The 21536-nt window shown below is 40.3% G+C and overlaps 1 protein-coding gene across 4 annotated transcripts; it reads right to left on the minus strand.

Moving 5' to 3' along the window:
• Positions 1 to 263: 263 nt before the first annotated feature.
• Positions 264 to 21394, minus strand: kcnq2a (potassium voltage-gated channel, KQT-like subfamily, member 2a). Of its 4 annotated transcripts, XM_027016040.3 has the most exons (19): positions 20970 to 21394; positions 13959 to 14049; positions 13049 to 13175; positions 12340 to 12515; positions 11767 to 11895; positions 11477 to 11587; positions 11107 to 11202; positions 10817 to 10911; positions 9652 to 9714; positions 9386 to 9415; positions 8784 to 8837; positions 6907 to 7103; positions 6332 to 6379; positions 5878 to 5895; positions 4692 to 4785; positions 3138 to 3269; positions 2454 to 2504; positions 1415 to 1511; positions 264 to 1268 (listed from the first exon to the last, which is right to left on the minus strand). In XM_027016040.3, exons 1-19 carry the CDS (start codon positions 21263 to 21265, stop codon positions 552 to 554), a joined length of 2622 nt encoding a protein of 873 aa, XP_026871841.2. In that variant the 5' UTR covers positions 21266 to 21394; the 3' UTR covers positions 264 to 551. The 4 variants fall into 4 exon arrangements, with proteins under 4 accessions (XP_026871841.2, XP_026871843.2, XP_026871844.2 ...); XM_027016042.3 differs by lacking the exon at positions 8784 to 8837; XM_027016043.3 differs by lacking the exons at positions 5878 to 5895; positions 6332 to 6379 and having other exon boundaries at positions 20970 to 21393.
• Between the last annotated feature and the right edge of the window lie 142 nt (positions 21395 to 21536).

Consider the following 21536-nt stretch of genomic DNA (forward strand, 5'->3'; position numbering starts at 1 on the left):
GATGTTAATAAAAATCACTGAATTGATGTGAAATGAAACTAACAAACATGTCAATAAAAATAATATGCAAAGTTCATTTTTAAAAATGTATTGCAAATGGAAAAAAAGAATCATGAGTGAAGTATCCTCAGTTTTCAAGGGCTCTCTTGCTATCTTTGGTTGAGGAAACTTGAGTTTCCATCACATATTTCATACAACCAAAAGAAGTCTTACGTAGCGAGCATTATGTATGTACAATCATTAGGTAAGATCATTAAATAAAGTGCTTTTAATATTGCATAAGCGCTGGTACCATAACTATAGTAAGTAATACAAACAGGTGACCAACTTGATTTGATGTGTATAGATTCATGCCAATACCTGCATACACACAGACTTCACTTTGAAATTTTTTGGTGTGCAAAGAAGGCAAATGTTCTGAATTAGAAGGCTTCTCTGTAGGTTTTTGTTTGTTTGCTTTTCTGAAGCCACTCTTATGCCAGACTTTTGTCTGAGTATGATAAATATGTTTATAGTAGTGTATCTATAAATTTGAAGGCATTTTCTACAGACTATTTGAGGCCTGACCAGCTCCTATCTCCAAAGACACCCTCCCCAGTAAAACAAAGAGGAGAAGGTGTGCCAGGTGTATAAAGGTCCGAGTCCGTGTCCGATTCCCCTTCGGCCAGGTACGGCCTGACCAGGGTGTGCGTGGTGCCCCTCCCCCCCCTGTAGAGGCCCAGGCTCATGGGTGGGAGGTAGTCCTCCTCCCGGGCCTGAGAGATGCTGAAGCCACTGAATGAGCGATCCAGCTCCTCATGGTCCACTGACGGAATAGAGAGGGATGTGTCGCTCTCGATACCTGGCTGATGCCTCAGGCGCCTGGGCCGGCGTGCCCGTCCGTTTTCCCCACTGTCATGGGCCGGTGGGGGTGGGAGGCGGTAGAGAGAGGGGTCGTCCGTGCCTGCGGGTGACACCCCCCGGCTGCTGTTCCACAGTGGCACGGCTAGAGGCTGCTCACCTTGCTGCTCCTGCCAGGAGGTGGATGGGCGACACTGGCCTTCCACAGGCGTCCAAGCCGAGGTGGGGTCCACCACTGACATGCTCACGTTCTTATTCTCTTCTTTGCCATCTTGCGCTTTCTCACTCTTGTCCTCTGGACTATGGTAAGGTGGGGCCGGTTCAGGAATCTTGAAGCCCAGAAAGGCCTCGGTTTCAGAGCGAGGGATGCCCAAGCGTGTGGTGTAGACGTTCACCAGGAAGTCCATCTTACGATCCATCCCGCCAACCTGAGGGGGCAAGAGAAAGATGCTCAAAAGAAGTCAGTCATATTCCAAAACTCACATGTTTGAGGCATCTCTGATACCACATGCTTTGATATAACCAGGTGTTATCTGCACGCTTTGGCAACATAAATTAAGTTAAAGCCTCTTACCTGTTTCTCCACCCTGACCAATCGTCCCAACATGCAGGTATCATCTGCTTGTTCCTTATCCCCTGTTGATGCTCCCTTCCCCACTATCTGGTCCACCCTAACAATTTAAGAAACAATCTCTTCAATAAAGAGTCACTGTGCTGCATTCTAATTGTAGTAAGTATAAAATCATTTAAGCCCTGTACAATGGTCAAAAGAAATTAAGGAAGTAAGTAATTTCATAAAAGCATTAAAATGATGCAAATGTTAAAGGAGCGCACAAATTCAAAAAGTCCTGCTGCTATGGAAGGAGACAAGTCCTTGGATCACTTACATCTTAATGCTATTGGAAAATGAAACATGCAGTGTATAGCCATGCTTTTCATCATTATGCATCACACCAAACCTGAATCAAAGGGTGCTGCAAGAATTCCTTGTGCAACATCACAAACGCTACAGCACTACAAACAGCAGGGAAAGGACTGAACACAGAGCCGCACATCACAGCCGAGTGACAAAGGACTCACAGTACATTATGATAGGCGTATTCAGAATGAAGACTCTAGATGTTTCCGAGGAACAGGTGAAGAAATGAAGAAAGCTCCAAATATTACCTGGTACCATGCCATATGATGCTTCATGCTTCACTGATTATACTTAATGGTTGGCTCATTCTTTCCTTTTCAAATGCAAGAATTGCATGCACAAATGTATTAGTCCCCCAGGGTACAGTCAGAGTCCAGGTCCTCTTTTAGGTATGCTGAATTATTGGACAGCATTATCTGCTTGGTAACGCTTTTAACAGTAGCGTGTACGTGGTGACATCGTCCACTGACAGTGGTCAACATGATCAAAGGTCAGTGTCCTGAGCTACATTCAGTCTAAGAAATGGGAAAACATTCATGGCTAGTTCTGAGCCTGTAGAAACACTTCGGTTTCATTTGGGTGAAGAGCTTGAATTAAGATAGCTGAAACAATAGTTACAGTGTATGCTGCAATGCTGTTCAATAATAAGCCCAGTTAGTGTTGGTAAACCATTTTTGCCCTTTTGATTACGTACTTCTTATGGCGAGGGGTCGAAGGGGGCGGGGGGCCCAAAATCAAATCTATCCTGGCAAAGTACATAGAGGAGACATGGGCCAAAGCATCATGAAGCAACACATGGACACCCATCTCAGTGCTTCACTGAGAACCAAAGACAACTAAGTGAGAATATATTCCATACACACATTTGTCGTGAAGCACAGTCAATGGCTATTTGCTGTTGGAATATATTTTATATGTGTGGAACAGTGATTTCATTTCACAACATATATGGGTCTTATTTGAGGTGAAACATGATTCTTGACTCACATTAGAACTTTGGAATGTGAGAAAAACACAAAAAGGGAAAACTGTGGTGGGAAGTGAATCACCCTTGTTGGCGAGGGTGGCGCATGAAACTTAATGTGTCATCAGAGATAGCTTAATGTGTCATGGGTATGAAGTAGTTTTGCACCTCTATTGGCTTTTATTTTAGACTCATCTGAAATCAAAACAGAATGTTCACAGAGGGTAGCCACAAGAGGGCACAGTAACCAATTACGGAATTTAACCACAGGAAATTAATAGAGGGAGGCATTGTGTTAAAATACAGCATGTGCAAATGCATCTGCAACAGGAAGTTAAAAAACCCCAATGATAGTAACTTGGCCATCATGACACCTTGGAAGGCAGTGCAGCTGTGGCTGGATAGAAATCTTGCCTGGATTGCAGGTTCTTGATGCGGGACAACATGTCCAGATGGCCTGCTGAATATTGCTCTATCACATCCATAACATCATAAGGTCTCAAGCTCTCTTTAAACCTCCTCTTAGACACCAGAAAATGCATGATGCTAAGGGCAAAACAAGTGAAAATAAGTTGAAATAGGCCATCATTTCAAATAGTAGCATTACAAGACCAGTGATTTCATAAGTGATAATAGACTAATATACACTGCCTGGCCAAAAAAAAAGGTCACCACCTGGATTTAACTAAGCAAATAGGTAAGAAACTCCCATTTGATAATTACTGCATGGGTGATTATGTTTCAGCTGGCAACAAGTTATTTAACCCTAACTGATGCAGTGAGTAGCTTCTCATTTGTTAAACAACCATGTCGAAAGATACATCCTGTGGTCGTGGAAAAGATGTTAATCTGTTTCAGAAGGGTCAAATTATTGGCATGAATCAAGCAGAGAAAACATCTAAGGAGATTGCTAAAATTGCTAAAATTGTATTAAGAACTGTCCAACGCATTATTAAAAAGTGGAAGGACAGTGGGGAAACATCATCTTTGAGGAGGGAATGTGGTCGGAAAAAAATCTTGTATGATCGTGATTGCTGATCACTTGAATGTGTGGTGAAATCAAATCATAAAAAAACAACAGCAGAACTCAGGGATATGTTTAATAGTGAACGTAAGAGCATTTCCACACGCACAATGCAAAGGGAACAGCTAAACAGCTGTGTAGCCTTAAGAAAACCACTTGTCAGTGAGGCTAACTAGCAAAAATAGCTTCAATTTGCTATGGAGCATAAAGATTGGACTCTGGAGCAATGGAAGAAGGTCATGTGGTCTGATGAGTCCAGATTTACCCTGTTCCAGAGCGATGGGCGCCTCAGGGTAAGAAGAGCGGCGGCTGAAGTGATGCACCCATCATGCCTAGTGCCTACCGTACAAACCTGTTGGGGCAGTGCTATGATCTGGTGTTGCTGCAGTTGGACAGGCCTAGGTTCAGCAATGTTATGTGCCCAAAAAATGAGGTCAGCTGACTACCTGAATATACTGAATGACCAGGTTATTCCACCAATGGATTTTTTCTTCCCTGATGGCATGGGCATATTCCAAGATGACAATATCAGGATTCATTGGGCTCAAATTGTGAAAGAGTGGTTCACGGAGCATGAGACATCATTTTCACACATGGATTAGCCACCACAGAGTCCGGACCTGAACTCCATTCGGAATCTTTGGGATGTGCTGGAGAAGACTTTGTGCATTGGTCCAAATCTCCCATCATCAATACAAGATCTTGGAGGAAAGATTAAGGCAACTCTGGACAGAAATAAATGTTGTGACATTGCACAAGCTTGTGGAAATGATGCCACAGTGAATGCGTGCCGTAATCAAAGCTAAAGGCAGTCCAACGAAATATTAGAGTGTGTGACCTTTTTTTGGCCAGGTAGTGTACAATTGTCCTGTTGAAATTAATTAAAATGGGAAGTTCTCATATTTATGTTACATAAAGACACATTTAGTGTGGGTGTCACCTACCAGATCGCTCTTATTGTTGCCTTCAAAGCAGGAGACAGCTCTTGCAGAAACTCATAAGGCTTATCATCTCCAAATTCTTCAGGGAGACTTGCCTCTACAATACACAAATCCACAAATACTCAAATTCCTAGTCATCATAAGGAACATAAATACAAACTCAGAATAGAATCTACTGAATATATCTGTTGGAATTTCCACAGGATAACCAGGAGCCTGCTAAAGTTAGACATCTTCTTCTGTTGACAAATGTAAGAAGATTAACTTGAAAGATCTCACATATATTACATTATAAAATACATAGTTGCTAAAGGGTGAAGTGAGCCAACATATTTTTAAGCATTAAAATGACACTTATAATTTATTTGATAGTGCCCCACATTGTAAAATCATCTCATTAGAAATCTCCTAGCCTCTTTTTAAGATTTGGATATGCCTCATTTTATTCTCTAATACAAATAAGGAATGTTAACCATGCACAAAACACTTACCTGAAAACATCCCATATTAAACCACGTTCTACAGCAATGACTTACAGTCAGGCATATTTTGACTCTAGCAAGGGCTACATTAGCACTGGCTAGCATGTTGAGATGATAGACAATGTTATTACAGGAATATCTACTTCTGCTAATGCCACTCATATCATATGAATTGAGATCTTGAATTAAGATTTAATCCCATTCAAATGACATAATAGCCCAGTGTCTTTGTTCAAATTACGGAATCCTGGAAGCAGTCCTGTTTCCTCTAGAAGCAGAGGAAAGTCCTCATGCAAGCTAATGCAGAGTGTTAGAGGAGAATAGAGCAAAATTACATATATTTGTAACACATTCTGTCATAATAAAACTATAAATTAATCATGATATATGAAAGCAAAATATACCTTGTCACCATAAAAGATCATGTTTTGAATGATTTTTAATTAATTACAACTATAAAGAAAATTCCACGATTGAAAGTGTGACTTCAGTAACCTTGTTTTCATAAGACAGTGGTCAGCAAAGTTTATGACAGAGGGTGTTGTGTGAAGTGCAATCTTGTTGAGGCAAGTTGCAACTCAGTTTAAAAAGCCAGCTTTCGACATGCACTGTTTTCCTTCGTCAGCTGGTCCTAGCTCAGAGTGATTGTGTCAATGTGGCTTGAAGTAAAAGCATTCAGCCCTAAAAAAAAATGCAATTTGTCTTACTGATCAACCCCTCAATTGCTGCCAAAATGTGGAGAGAAAGACATGGAGAAGAAATGGTTAAAGATTGTAGATGAAAATGGATTAAAGAACAGTGTAAAATATGCCACTCACAAGGAGCTGATACAGGATTATAGTTGTTCTTTATGAGTGGACAATATGTTGACGTGACTAAATGATGCCATGATTTTGATGCTAAGAATGAACATTTTAGACACGCTGGGGAACATTAACAAAGCTAATCATTTTCACCTAGAACTCACGTAATTATGGCCTGAACTTAAATCGTGTAACATTAGATATGAATCCACTAACATAAATAGTTTCAGTTCTGATTAAATATAATTTAATCAGAACTGAAAAATATTTATAATATAATACAGAATATAATATAATACAGAAAACTGCAGTGTCATCTCTAGATTTTTTGGGTGATATCTTTGGAGCACAGCCTAACCTGGAGAGCTCTTCATTCCGAAGTCTTCATCCTGCATTTCAATCAGCACTTTGTTTTCCCATAAAGAGGAATGAGAAAGAAAGCGGTGACAGTGAGCAGGAGAAAATAAAATTTCTATTTTTAAGCTGATCACTGCATGGCATGAAGATGCAAATAACTACCTAGTGAAAGGTAGCTATAAAGCTCTATATTCACTTCCCAAAAATAGAAACTATATCATGGGAACCATGAATATTCAATGGTTCTATCAATGCTAAAAAAGCTTAAATCTATGGATGTCAGTCAGTGCAGTGAAAAGACTTTTAGCTGAACTCTCTATTTTAATAAACAGCACTTTTGGAGGCTAATTAGTAGACTGTATTAGCACAATATCAGCTGTGGCAGCTGGTTCTGTGCCAGCGAGTACAAGCTTGCTAAATGTCCCCCCCCCCCCGCCAAAATTCAAATAAAATCAGAAGCATAAGTACAAGCTGGTGAGTGAGTGAGTGAGAATGACTGTGTGTGTGTTTGTTTGTGCTTGTGGGGGGGGGGGGGGTAGGGTGAGTGTTTGTGTAATATAAAGATAACCTTCTGACCTTCGGTGTTTTGGCGAGAACCCTCTTTGAACCTGAATGTGTGTTTGGAGTTTTTTCGCTCGTTGAAGCTCCAGCTCTTTGGCACTTTGCTAGGACTCTCCCCTACTGTGTCTTCTGTTCCAGGTGATTTAGTCTCCTTCCCCCCTACACTCTTAGAGGGGCTGGTGAACACTTTTTCTTTCAGGCTCATCTTACGGCTGTATGGAAAGCATTATCAGGAGTATAAAACAATCAAAGGCAAAGGCATAATAAGATCATATATTAGACTGTACAAAATGCACAGGATCATGTTTTCTAAGGCATTAATACATCCTTCCACAAAACAGGTAGATTATTTAATAACAAATATTAAACCAGTGTTGTATTTTATTTTGTTGTTGGGTGGAAAAATTGCACATGACAGCACTTTGCTCAGTTCTGCTTTAAAAATAAGAGGTTCCAGTCTATAAAATCTTCAAAATTTGCAGCACGTTTGTGATGCTGAAAAAATGGAGGAAGGAAAGTGTGTGAACTCCAATGTTGTGGCATTGAAGTCCAAAAGGAATGTGAACATTATGCCAGTTTCCCCAGCCCAACAGCTTAATTCTTTGTAGGACGTATGTAATTGTTTCTATATTCTACATCCTGTTAGAAATCACCCAAACCTATAAGTAAAAAACAATGGAGAATAATATTTCTCGACAGTTATTTCATGCAGTCTCCTAATGCAAGAGTAGTGCCGCATGCAGCCAAAGCTTTGGGTAATGCATTTGAGCAAAAGAGTGAAAGAAATCATGCATGTTGTGCTCTGCATGCTGAAAGGGAACAAACAGGGTAGGCTCTACCTTTTTCATTTTTATAAAAAATGGATGGCATGTAAATTTCACAAAAGTATGGTCTTGCCATAAAAGATAAAAAATAGATTTTTATTTACTGATGCAAAATATGTATCTAATAAATTGATCAAGTGCAAAATTGCCAAGTTTGAAAAACACTGTGTTAAATTCTCAAATGTGAAACAACATATGTGCTAAGCACCTTCAAAAACTATGTTAGTCATAAGTCACATTGTAAAAAAGCTTTGTACAGAGTCTCCAAGTATTGTTGCTGACACAGAAACAAGTTTCAAATAAGATCAATTGACTCTTAAAACCAAATACCATTGTTTGGGTGGAGGTTTTGGTGGAGCAAGTATTTTGTGGCAATCTGTAATTTCAAATGACATATCAGTTTTATAGGTACTGTTTGAATTTTATAAGCCACTGCCAGCATTTTCCACAACTCAGATTTATTATTACTTTTTATTTACAAAATAAAAGGCTTCCCAATGGATGTTTTGTCTTCAAAGAAAACATTGAAAGTTGGATAAGAGACCATTTTCTGTCTGAAAAGCACTTAATTGTTTGTTAATGGTGACATTTCACATATAAGTACACTGTTTTGAGGCATCCTTTTGGCTTAGTTGTCCCAGTGGACACAAATGTAACTGAGCATCTTTGAAAGCTGCAAAAAGCTCTCTTGAAAGGGTCAAGGTATGCCATACAGCCTCGAGTATCACTCGAGTGCCCAACTGTCTTTCCCTTCCTCTTTCACTCCTCTCTCATTCTATTTGTTCAATCAAAGCTAGACAACTGTTCAGTCTTCATAGTCTTCATAATTTATTTACCATAAAGCAGAATCAAATGACCACAACATAATTGGTAAGAAAGGCACGGGCGAGTAGTATACTAATATGTGCAGTTAAAAGGGGGCACTCAACTTTGTTAAGAGGAAATTTAAATAAGCATATTCAGAAACATGGACAGAAATGAGAAATCATAGGCAGAGAAAACAGCATAGTTCGAAATGCTGGAAAGAAGTCTGGACGTGCAGATGTTAGTATCTGTGTGCAACAGTACCTATGGCTTCTTGGGCAACACCCACAGAGGGTGTCTTTGTGTGAAATCTCACTACTGCAAGTGTGGTTTGGTGGGTGGTGAGAGAGACAAAAGATTGTACAAGGAATAATCAAAATGGTGGAGGCCATAATTAAGAGGTAGAAAGTCCATTTTTGATAAGAAGGAATCCAAATAATGGAGAAAATTGGGAATACAATTAGAATTAGGAGGTGCACTTGATTTTACAGTACAGAAAATATTGAGTATTTTACAGGGTACTCACTTGTCAAAATCAGACAATTTTAGGGAGACATATTAAGAATTTAATCGTTTGGATCACTTTGTCGCCAGGTATTTATTTTAAGGTGTTGAAAGTGCTACAGTAAAAAAATATAAAAATCAATACCTTGTAAATACTGGAAGTAATACTGTAATATAAAGTGCTACTAAACTGTCTTTAAACCACTTGTAAATAACTTTAGATATTTAAAATGGGATAAATGAAGAACTGATGGTGCAAACTGTCCAAACTACATCCATAAATTCTGGGATGAGTTCTGTTATGAGGAGCTGCTAGGAGATGTAGTACAAAGATTCATGAAAAGAACAGTGGCTTAACCGACCTGGGAGAAGCTTCAGGCTGCATGTCCTTCCTTTATTAGCAGAAAATGAGAACATAGAGTATAATGAAGTACTAATTAGCATTAATGAAGAATAGAAAAGATAAAATTTGAAAAGATCAAATTTTCAATAATTGTGACCAAACCAAAACCAAAACTAAAATCTTAATTGTTTTTAGGTATATAAGTATGGCATATATACAGTACATACCGGAAATTCAGAAATTTGAGTTTTATGTTAAAAAACAGGGAACAAATGCCACTCCAACCTGAATCCAGTTTTGCCCTTCAGACTGCGTAAGAGGTCTAGCTGATTGAGTGGAGGAATTAACCTGAAAAACAGGTGTATAGAGGATGTGTTACTCTTACTATATTTTCAGTATAAAATTATTTATGGTCTTCCAAATGGTTCCATACTTGGTTTCTTTCTCCATGTATGTGGTCACTTGATCAAATTATGGAGGTTGGCCTCCATAGCTGTGTCGATGACATCCAGCTTTCAGTACCTGTTGAGCTGGATATTGCTGCATCCCTAAACCTTCCAACCATCTGTATGGCCAATATTAATATTAATATTAATATTGCTTAACTGAATAATAAGATTCGGAAGATGAAGATTATATAAGATTCTCAGATTAAATTTTTGTTGGGAAAACAGAAAGTTAATATTTTATTTTCGATTTTAGGTTTTAAATGGCAATACTGTCAACTTATCTGCTATTTCGTTCCCTTGAGAAACATTTCTTAGCATGATGCTAAGACATGCACAATTTTATCGTTTAACGCTTTGTGAAGTATTTGGTGCTGCATTATGTACATGAAAGGTGCTATACAAATTATTATTATTATTATTATTATTATTATTATTATTACTGCAGCTGTTGTAATTGCTGTTACACTCACCAGAATTCAATGAAAAAAAAAAAGGTTTATAAGGCCTTCATGGCCTTCCTGTTTCATTATAAAAAAACTCAAAATAGAAATGTGTCATTTTATAAAAGTACTTTAAAATTTATTAAAATTATTATCTTATTTCTTTAAACTCAAAAAATATTGTTTATAAGTATCAGTTTCACAATTTAAAAAAAATATTAAAACTGAAAGGTATGTGATAAAATGTAAATAAATATAAATACATAAAGAATGTGTTTCTGAGCCATAAAGCAATTGTTCATTTAATAGCTTAAAAAGAGAAGTGACAAAGGTAGAGGAGGTGAGTATGCAGAACTCTCCCCAAATTTAAGAACAAGCTTGGCGACATACATAATGTCACATTGCACATGACTTTGTTTTTCAGTAACTGTAAGTATACAGTCATAATGCTTTAGAATGGTATCATAGAAATCATGTGTAAGTTTAAAACATAAATGTTTACATATGCAGACAGCATCAATTATCAATATTGATAAACCAATGATCAGAATGACACTGTACCTGTAGACTGGGACTGATACAGTTTCTTCAAAGAATGCCCAAGTTGACAGCAGGTCGGTTCGTGAGAGGTTTGTTGCATAATATCTCCATGCAGTCTGGAGATGAAGCATACACATAACTTGGTTCAGAGGTCTTGGCAGCAGATGGAAATTCATTTAATTCACTTAATTAAGAATATATAGGACGTGAAAAATTATTAAATAGCGAAAAACTGAATGAAAGCTTTCATGTGCTCATGGGGGGTGGGGGGTGCCAATGTGTTGGATTTGCAGTACTGTGCATGGATCTACCTGAATGAGGCTTGCAGCAGGGTTCCGACGCTTCTCAAAGTGCTTCTGTCTGTGCTGCTCCTGGACCTTCAGAGCAAAGCCTGATCCCAGAATACCCTGTGAGAAAGCAAGAGGGGTTGGGGGGGGGGGGGGGTGATAGAGATAGGGGAAGGGAAGCCGAGTTGATTACAAAGACAAGCAAATAAGTTGGCAAGAAGGATCAATTTAGTTGCAGAGACCAAGAGTAAGTAGACCTCCAGAGAGAAGCATCTAACTGCCAGTTATACCAGAATGCCAGAATGACTATGTATGTGACAAATAAACTTTGAACTTTGAACTAAGTAGATCTATCTGAAAGTCCTATTTTTGCAGGACTGTGTTGTGAACTTACTGCTGGGAGTGCAAAGAAAGCCACACCAATCATGCTAAAGGTTGCAGCAATCAGACGTCCATACCATGTGATGGGAAACTTATCCCCATAACCGATGGTGGTCAAAGTGATCTAAGACACAGAGATATATCTGAAAGGATTAAACTTGAAATCATCACTTCTTCTCTTTTAGTCAACATACAACAGCCCAGATATCTTAAAATCCAGAGTCAGTATTAGTTTGAAGGAGAGGTCTAATGGCAAATGCCCATTGAAGAGAGGCTGCTCTGATGTTTTTTGCCGCTACTCACCAGCCCCCACCACAGGGCATCGGCATAGGTCTCAAACATCTCAGCATTATCGTCCTTCTCCACTGAGTAGACCAGGAAAGAGGCCAGGATGAGACAGAGGAAACCAATGTACCAAGCAGTGATCAGTTCCTACATTTAGAAATAGAAAGGGTTTAGCAATAAGCTCTTGCATTTAAAGAATAAAATGGTATAGAACACAAAACTCATTTTAGAACCGTTCTTAAGTCAAATAAAGCTTTTACTTTGGGACTGCTTTGGACATTCCATACATTATGAAACATATTTTCATCAGTGGTTTTGTGGCTTGAGCGCATCATCTAGTGTTATAAAGTTTGATGAATAAGTCATGGTCTGTTATAAAGTAGACCTAAGGAAGAAGGTAACAGGATGTTTTCCTTAAAAAATAACAAATTTTTTGAAACTTAGGAAAGTTTTACTTTCCATACTGACAATGAGCTAACTTTAATGATTATAGACTGGGTTGTGTTTTCACTCTGTAACATGCCCAAACGCGCACACACACACACACACACACACACACACACACACACACACACACACACACACACACACCTTGCTATGCGCATAGATCACTGATCCCAGCAGTTTCCATGTGCCTGCTCGACGGTCCATGCGTAGCATCCTGAGGATCTGGAGGAACCTCAAGCTGCGGATGGCAGATGTGGCAAACACGTTGCCCTGTGAGCCAGCGGCCAGCACTGACACAGAGGCGAACAGGACCATTATGTCTGCAGGGAGGAGGCCACATCGGTTACTGCCATGGCAACAGATTACTTGTCATTTCATTGCACCTTCACACAATCTACACCTAACAGATGCATTAAATTAATGTTCTCTTCTTTATGTCCCACAAGTCAAGCAAGTGCTACCATAATTGCAAAACCTTTGAAATCAGGGTTTCCTTTTAAGGAAACGGAAACATGGAAAATGGTCCTATTTGAAAATCAGCTGCAGCACTTATATAAGCAAGAAATACAAGGAGCCTCAGTTGAGGGGGACGGGGTGGGGGGTGGATTAGCTTATGAGGTACCAACATCTCCATAAGTAAAGAATAGAAATCAAGTCTCAAACTGACACCTGTCTCATATCCTATGCAGTTGCTCAGTGTGAGATTGATGACATGTAACAACCTCTTCCGCTGTGGTTCATAGACAACTGCAGTGTCTCAGTTTAGACTGAGCCAGACGACTCTGTGCATTTATGATAAAGCACATTCTCCTCATCACAGGTGAAAAGAGCGTGTGTCTGCAGCAGTCCTTACCTATAATGCAGAAGGGCTTGCGAGCGAATTTCAGCCTTCCTCTCCATCCTCTGTATCGACAGCAGCAGCCAGCAGACCATAGTCGAATTATATATTCCAGACCAAACACCACAATGGTCACTATTTCCTGCAGAAGATTGATGTCACAACTTTGAGAAACTCTAGCCCTTCTTTATTGGCAATAACACAAGAACAACAGTAGTATGTAGAAAAAAGACAGTGGTGCATGAGGCTGCAGCAATTGGTCTCAAATAAAGCAATTATCAAAGCGTTCCAAATTCAAGACATTGCTCAGCTGGAGGGAGAATTTTAAATATTTGTTAAATGTAAAGTAACCCCTTTTGCCATTAGATTTTTGTATTATATTTTTTTATTATTGGATTTTTATTTTTTATATAAGTTATATTTCTGATGTTCGTAGAATCATTGTGCTTTCAAGATAGTATTGCTTGTGGGAACTTGTATGTATCTCATGTATGATGATAGTGTGGAAAAAACAGAGCTCAATGATATTAGCTTGTAATTAAGTAGTTGTTGTAGCAATACAAAAAAAGGCATCATGTGTTTTCATTGACCACAGAAGCAATATGCAATGTGTATTAGGAGGTTAAGAGGGCACCAGTGTATGAACATGACACAATGATTGACAGTATCTGACGGGGGGAGGGAGGGCCCAAAACGGATCCATACAGTGTCATGTTCACAGCATTGAGCACCAGCCAGAATACAATATCCTAGCCGTCACTGCTTGTTACAGTGAGCAACTTGTATCTACTTACGATCAATGGGTGTGAAATGATGAGAGTGATATTTAATATGTGAGTGCGCAAACTCTACTAGAACACAAAATTCAAGGCACTGGCAAGAAGAGAGTACAATTTTAAAGAGAAACATATTGTTAGATACTCACCAGAATGTACAAGGCACTCTCTGAGCTTTTTTTGAATTCTTTTATAGTAGCAAACACGGAGAGGAGAAGACAGGAGAACACCAGCAGAAAGCTGAAACAGCAAACAGGAAATCAATTTAATAGATGTGTCTTGTTGAGACAAATCTCTCACAGCTTGCCTGATCTGGGTCTATGTTACATTATTACTTTATACATAATAGATATGCATATGTTCGATCAACCTTGAGACCAGGTAGTATACCTGAATTAACTGCAATCGAAGCTGGTAACAAAGACCATAAGAGAAAGGGGAACTTTTACATTTTTGGTGTTTCATTTCTCAAAGAAATCTATGAACAGTTTTATCTTGGCCGACTACAGTCGTTTAAGGAAAGTGCACTGTAAATGCTTCACAGTGCATGTGTGACAGTGTGTTCAGATAGAAAGGGCATCTATAATGGAGTGCTGGAGGCAGCATGTCTAAGAGAGCAGACAGAGATCCAGACAATCTCTTCATTTAAATAAAGAGTCAAATCTTTAGAGGGTAAAAGAGAGGGGAAGAGGGGCAGAAAGAGGGAAAGGAGGGGCAGAAAGAGGGCAAGAGGGGCAGAAAGAGGGAAAGGAGGGGCACTCAACTGGAGGGCAACTTGAAAGCACATATGAGAGGGTGGTTGAATATGTATCTGTGTGGAGAATGATTCATACAGATGTGCTCTGACTTTTTTCATTATTTATGAATGCAAATTTATAAATAGAATGTAATTCTGTCCCTTTGTTTTGTTTTGTTTTTTTTTGTTTTTTTTTTTTGGTTGTTAGTTGTTGGTTTTTTTACAGCAGGGCAAAACCTCAGTGAACCTCAATCTCAGCTGGACAGTTAGAAATGATTGCATCTTGGATCACCAGGTCTATAAAATTACAATTAGACACAACTTCCATGCCAACATACTATTTTGAAGGTTTCTGAGAAGATGGCTTCTTTTGTCATCAAACCACCAACATAAGCACCTGGGCATTTCTTTTTGGATTAGTTCTGTATCTTGTAAGATATACGACTCTATTAAACGCTATATTTTAGGTTAAAACCTGGCTGATTGTAGGTTATGGGTTTTCTGGCAGTACAACAATAATCCAAAACAGCTCTAAATCTAAACAAAGCTGGTTTGCTAACCACAGAATCAAGCTGTTGTTCTGACCAAATCCCCACTGAAGACTGAAGAGCTGAGGATGAGAGGTCATAAGCAAAGACTGAGGACTTTCTTGGATCTGGGGAGATTTTGTATGGAGGAATGGCCCAAGATCACTTTATCATGTGCTCATCCAGTATGATATCACTATTCAACAGCATGACATCACTATTCATCACTATTCCTTTATAATGCTGAATTATAAGAAAATCCAGCATTACAAGGGAATAGTGATGTATAGAGGTGGTGAACAAACATACAGGCATGTCAGTAATTGGGCCCATGGGTTTTGAATAAGTGTTACCACAGTAGTTAATTTGCCTATCATAATAATAAGATAGTATGTTGACTAAAGTGTAAACTATATTGTCATGATACAGCCCCTCCCTCCTCCTCAAACGTCTCCGTGAGTGTGTGTGTGTGTGTTAGTTGGTAGTGCCACACCCCCTTGTGTCGTCCACTTGATCCTTATTGTGTGTAATCGTCTTGAGTGTGTGTATGTATATATGTCTCGTGTGTTGTCGTATGTTTATCGGTGTTTGATGTAATGTAGCATGTGTGCTAAGTGTAGGTGTTTTGTGTTAAATAAAACGTTTGTCTCCACGTGCCTCGTCCCTGTATCCTGCTTAAGCCTTGTTCCGTCACAGAAACAACAACCGATCAAGGATGCCTGGGAGAGGAAAACGGAAGGGAAAGAAGGGAGGTAGACGCCCTCCTACAGCCCATGCAGGGAAGCCTCCCGTGTCCTTTGGCACCCTCCTGATGCCCACAAGAGGTGAGCGTGGGCCAGGTGCGGAGGCAGAGGAATGGTATAATGATTTTCAGTCCTCGGAGTCGGACTCCGTGGACTTCAATTATCCCGCGGAGAGGCCATCACTCATCCTGGCCTCGCTCCAGGGATCATCAACGAGGGAGGAACCCGCTAGACGATTTTGGGGGGGCCCTGTATATGGTCCGGGGTGGACGCGGCTGAGTCCTATGAAGACCAGCTGGACTACGATAACCAGTAATCACAGATGGACTCCGCTGGGTTCTACGACCCCTGCATGGACTATCTAGAGGGCTGCGCTGTGTATGGAGAGAGAGGGGAGTACTGTGACGTTGGTCTGCGGTCGGAAATGGGGTCTGATCATGAGGAGGACCCTTTGGTGGAGGAAGTCCCTCATGGGGATCCTTCCTCCAAGAGTGACATTACAGCCTCCAAGGATGACGAACCCCCAGCACCCAAGGCTCCACCTAAGGCTCTGCCCAGGGTACACCGTCCTGAAGCGAGCAAGCTGCCCTGGCTGACTGGCAGAGAAGTGGCATCATCTTCAGAGGAGGACACTCCTCTCCCTAAGGTCCTAAAGCGCATGTGCCTATGCTAAGCCTTGTGGAGGCAAAAAGGCAGCGACACCAGTGCCTCAACCAGAACCGGGCAACATGGCTGGTGCGCTTCACAGCGCGCATTCGCAAAAATCGGGACAGTCGCCGCTACCCAGGCCAGCGAAGGACAGCCTTCTCCAGGCTGGTCAGCCTCCAAACCAGCCGATGACTGCGGGACTGGCTGGGGCACCTTCTCCCTTCCCCGGACTATTCAATATGTGCGGTGTTGTTCATGTGCCTGTCCCTGTCACTGTGCCAGTCTCCATTACCTTAAATGCACCAATCACTTTGTTCCCCTCTGTGTCTGTATCAGTGCCCGTTAGTGTGTGCGTTCCTGTGTCTGTCTTTGTCTTAGTCCCAGTATTCCCCCCCGCACTGGCCCGTGGCGGACTGCCCAGTCCTCTGGCCTCGCCGTTTGGCGTTGGTCTTGGGTCCGCAGCCCGTTAGGCTGGCGCGCCAGGAGTCGCGCCCTTGAGGGGGGGCTCTGTCATGATATGGCCCCTCCCTCCTCCTCAAACGTTTCCGTGTGTGTGTGTGTTAGTCGGTAGTGCCACGCCCTCATTTGTCGTCCAGCTGACCCTTATTGTGTGTAATCGTCTTGAGTGTGTGTATGTATATATGTCTCGTGTGTTGTCGTATGTTTATCGGTGTTTGATGTAATGTAGCATGTGCGCTAAGTGTAGGTGTTTTGTGTTAAATAAAACATTTGTCTCAACGTGCCTCGTCCCTGCATCCTGCTTAAGCCTTGTTCCGTCACAGAAACAACAACCGATCAAGGATGCCTGGGAGAGGAAAACGGAAGGGAAAGAAGGGAGGTAGACGCGCTCCTACAGCCCATGCAGGGAAGCCTCCCGTGTCCTTTGGCACCCTCCTGAAGCCTTGTTCCGTCACATATATGTTAATGGATTCTTAATTAATGCTTAAGTACATAGTAATGTAATAAGTAAATAGTAGTTAATCAGTGCATTTTCCATATTCATAATGATACCAGATTTATAAATTACTCATCACTATAAAAACTAATATAATGAGTAATTTCTGAACCTTATATCATTATGAATGTGGCAAATGCAATTATTAATGATAATAGCTTGGTACCAATCCTAAAGTATTGTGTGATCTACATGTTTGTCAGCTTCCTACAGTGTTCCTACATGTACATGTAAACTCTAAACATGCAGTTATCACAGTGGTTTGAGATTGATGACTACATTATCATATTTTTTAAAAGCATTGTTATTTATTATACTGAGCAGTAATCAATGGACAACTGATAAAGTTCATCAATTATTACTAACTTGGTAAGTATCTGAGCAATAAATAAAGGGTTATCAAACATATAGTTACTACAATGTTTCAAAACTGATTACTAAATTGTAACAATTTAATCAGTTCATAGCATACTGCAGATGAGTAATTAATACACACACACATTTCAGTATACAGAGTTTTGACTTTCAGAACCCACAACCAACTGGGTCAACTACTGACCTCTACTAAGTAGTGTCTGCACCCATTGATATTAGTTTCATGTAGAACAGACAATACTATGGTGAATATTCAAATACATATTGTAATAAAACCTTAGGCTTAGGGTAAGGTAGTACTAAAATTATATCTGAGACATGTTTGAACATGGCATGTTAATGGATGTTGCAGGTTTGTGTTCCTCTCTGTATTTGTCTGCTTTTCCTATGCTATCCTTTTATTGCTGTGGGTTTTTTTATATGCTAGATACTGTATCGATTAGTCAGTGTTGTGCTTTGAGTCTGTGCTAATCGGCAGATTCTGGTCTAAGCACTCCTATCATAAATTTAAGTCTACACTCCATCTGTTCACTGCAGTCACCTATTTATCATTGCAAGGACAAGCTTGAGAACATTCAAACAAATTCAAACAACATGTAATGCTACTGTATGATGTGTTGGTATTTTAATTCTACCAGAAAGGGAATACTGTAAGCAGTAGAAAGCTGAAATGATTTGATGGTGTTATATACTTCATAATCTCTTCTTACAAAATTTATTTTGTGAGGACAATGTCTGAATTACTGAGGAGCTGTCATGATCACAGTGTACGTCCCACAAAATAAACGTAGCATCTCCCACACATCAGCTGTCCCAGTAGTCATATCTGATGTCACAAATTAACCTTTGAGAAACAGAATATTCCAAGAAGGAGCTGAAATGATCGTGGAGCTAATTAGTTTGAGCTGTAGGCATGTGATTAGAGGTGAGTGATCGAAGGAAAGTTAGTAGAGACAGTGGAAATGGTTAATGCTTTGACAGGCCTGGTTGAAGTTCACATATATAATCAGCTCTTCCATTAATGACCTGACCTCATAAATATATGTGGGTTTGTGTGTGTGTGTGCAGTCATAAGTGCAAACGTTTTATATTATGCTACCTCCAAAGATGAGCTAATAAATCCACTTGTATTTTCCTCCATAAAAATGCCCATAAAAAAATCCATCTACTTGATTCTTTCAACTCAGTTTATGGGCTATAATTAAGGCTGGCAGATGATGCAAACTAATCTGGAAATTGTAAGGCAAAAACAAAAAGTCTGTGAAGCAGAACGACAGCCAAGCACATTCTTGATTTTAAAGGTAGTGGCTTTGACTCAGCAGCGAATAATGACTAATTCAATTGCCTTATTCAACCCAGTCAGCAGTACCCTCTGCAATTCTGCCTGAACATGGGCAGATGATCCGAAGATCAAACACTGTCCACTGGCCCAAGAAAACTCAGGACATGATGCATCATGCTGCTGGATGACATCATTCAAAACATCATACATATCCTACTCCAACAGCAACGGTCTGTACCTAAAGCGTTTAGCTCGCAAAACAAACAGCCCATGAAAAATTACAAAGAAACTACAGTTTACTGAATTTCATTGGCTCTCTTTACCCAGCATTTTCTTTGCAGTACTACATGCAGTGTGCTATCATAGCACTGGATGAGTAACAATAAAAAAAAAACATAGAAGAGTGAGAATCCAAACTCAGCAGACTTCACTCTTCCAAATGGCTGGAAAGAGAGCAAGGGCCTTAACAGATAAATAATACATTCACCATGCACATGTAGCCAACAACAAGATAGAGGTTCTGAACAGTAGGGACAAGGAATGGAGCATACATCCTGGAACGTAATCTGGAGAGAAATCCAGAGAGCATCTGGAATGGGCCTGGAGTGTGTCTGGGCATATGAGAGGGCTCGGCTTGCCTTTGATTATGGCCTACACTGTTGTATCATTTTGGTCTGGTTATGAGTCTCTTCGGAGAGTTAATGTACTTTGGAGACTGGAGCTAATGGAACCCTAATAGGATGCTTCATGTCTTCCCCTTTCCTATGGCTTTAGAAAGTCTTGGCCTATTTAGAAGATATTGTGCTCTATTTAGGGAGCTCTGACACAGTGATTGTTTCTATGTGCAGTGATCCAACAAATTAACTGCAATGTAACAAGCAAATAAACAAACAAATATGTAAGGAAAAATGAAAATCATTTAACATTAACAATGAGAAGTGATTCAAAGCAAAACCCTGTTTGTACGTCACATTTAGAAATGTTCACATAGCTTACATGCTACAAGTGTAATATATCGCACAGGGGCAAAACCTTTTTGTAGTTCCATTGAATGTTGACGTCACTGAGAAAATTAAATAGATTTGTAGATGCAGGCAACAAACACATTACATTTCTGGCTGGTTGTTATGCTCACTAAGAACTCATAAGCTATCACTACCAACCTTCCTTGTGCTCCAACTAGGACACACTATAAACAACCGTTATGGCGATCGTGTATCAAGTAGTTTTTGCAGAATAAGCAGCGCAATAGCAGACATTTGCAATTACTGATTGAAAGCAAGAACCGCATGTGACCCAGGTTAGTGAGAGTAATTTGTTTCTTTTGATATGTTTGCGAGCAGCGTGAGGTTAACCAACAGAAACCCTGACGCAGCAAGGGAGCTGACCAGTGCTGAAACATTCTAAGGCTGTTAAGCGCACCTCGTTGCTGGCTAGGGACAGAACAATTCGGATAAATGCCTATCATTTCAATGCCTGAACATACGTTTTGCTTTACAAGAAAGAATATGATTAACGAAACACCTCACAAGTAAGCCTGTTTCTTTCGTTCACATGTTAGCAGACCACAGGTGCTGTAATTACTTGTTCAGAATCCCAGATTGGGATTCTTAAACTGTTTAGGAAAATAAGAAATAACGTCAAATATCAAAACCTCGTTTCTTTCACAAGCAGCTGATAAAGCAGAAAAATATGGGAATAAAGCCCCAAAACCATGACTCCTCAAATTGTGGATACGCTAATTATCGGGAAAAGAATCCCTGCGTCAGAAGGTACAGCTGTAAAAACTTTGAACATTTCTAGGCGTTCCATGACGGCACGTCTTCGAGGTAAGTAATGTTCAATCACACACAGCAACGCGAAGCACCAGCCCAGGAACAAGTAGGCTACTTACACATATGAATGGTAAACGAACGCCCAGCCCCGGGGTCTTTCCAGCGCATTGTAAAGAAAATTTTGTAGTCTTCGATAGCCTCCGTTTTTTTTATGGGCCCTTCTTCCATCTGATACACTGGCACGCGGTCTACACAGGATGCTGCTACGTTTCGCGGTCTCGGAACCGGCAATGAGTAATGCCCCGTCTCGGCTCGTCTCCGCAGCCCCAGGGTCGAATCCAACAAACCCGACTTTCAATTTTTTTTCCCCTGGCGGAGGGTGGTAAACTTCACCGTTGGCAGGTTTTTTCACCATTGTTATACTTTCATAGATTCAAACGGTAACTATATAAAGTAATCGAGAACAAGCATTGCCGAACTGGGGTGTGTTCTTGAGTGCAGTGGTCGCTGGAGGTTTTCCACTGAAAGCCAATTGAAATGCTCGTGCGAAACTGCAATGGGTAGTCCTTTATCTTTGCGCCTTCCGGCTATCTGCCAGGCACCTCTGTGCTATATACTGTGTTTTATGGGGTTAAAAAAAAGACGCTCTAAAAGGCTGCAGCAGATTAAAACGGGGAAATGATCGC

The sequence above is a fragment of the Electrophorus electricus genome, chromosome 25 (genome assembly GCF_041902795.1).
Source record: "Electrophorus electricus isolate QZ-2024a chromosome 25, ASM4190279v1, whole genome shotgun sequence".
NCBI lineage: Eukaryota > Metazoa > Chordata > Actinopteri > Gymnotiformes > Gymnotidae > Electrophorus > Electrophorus electricus.

What these genes read in the sequence shown, in the direction of transcription:
- kcnq2a (XM_027016040.3), bottom strand. Translation starts at nt 21,265, where the DNA reads ATGGTGAAAAAACCTGCCAACGGTGAAGTTTACCACCCTCCGCCAGGG. An exon ending in CAAGCCCTTCTGCATTATAG is followed by an intron (nt 12,516 to 13,048) that starts GTAAGGACTGCT and finishes TCCTCCCTGCAG; the next exon opens with ACATAATGGTCCTGTTCGCC. An exon ending in CTGCTGCAAGCCTCATTCAG is followed by an intron (nt 10,912 to 11,106) that starts GTAGATCCATGC and finishes CTTCATCTCCAG; the next exon opens with ACTGCATGGAGATATTATGC.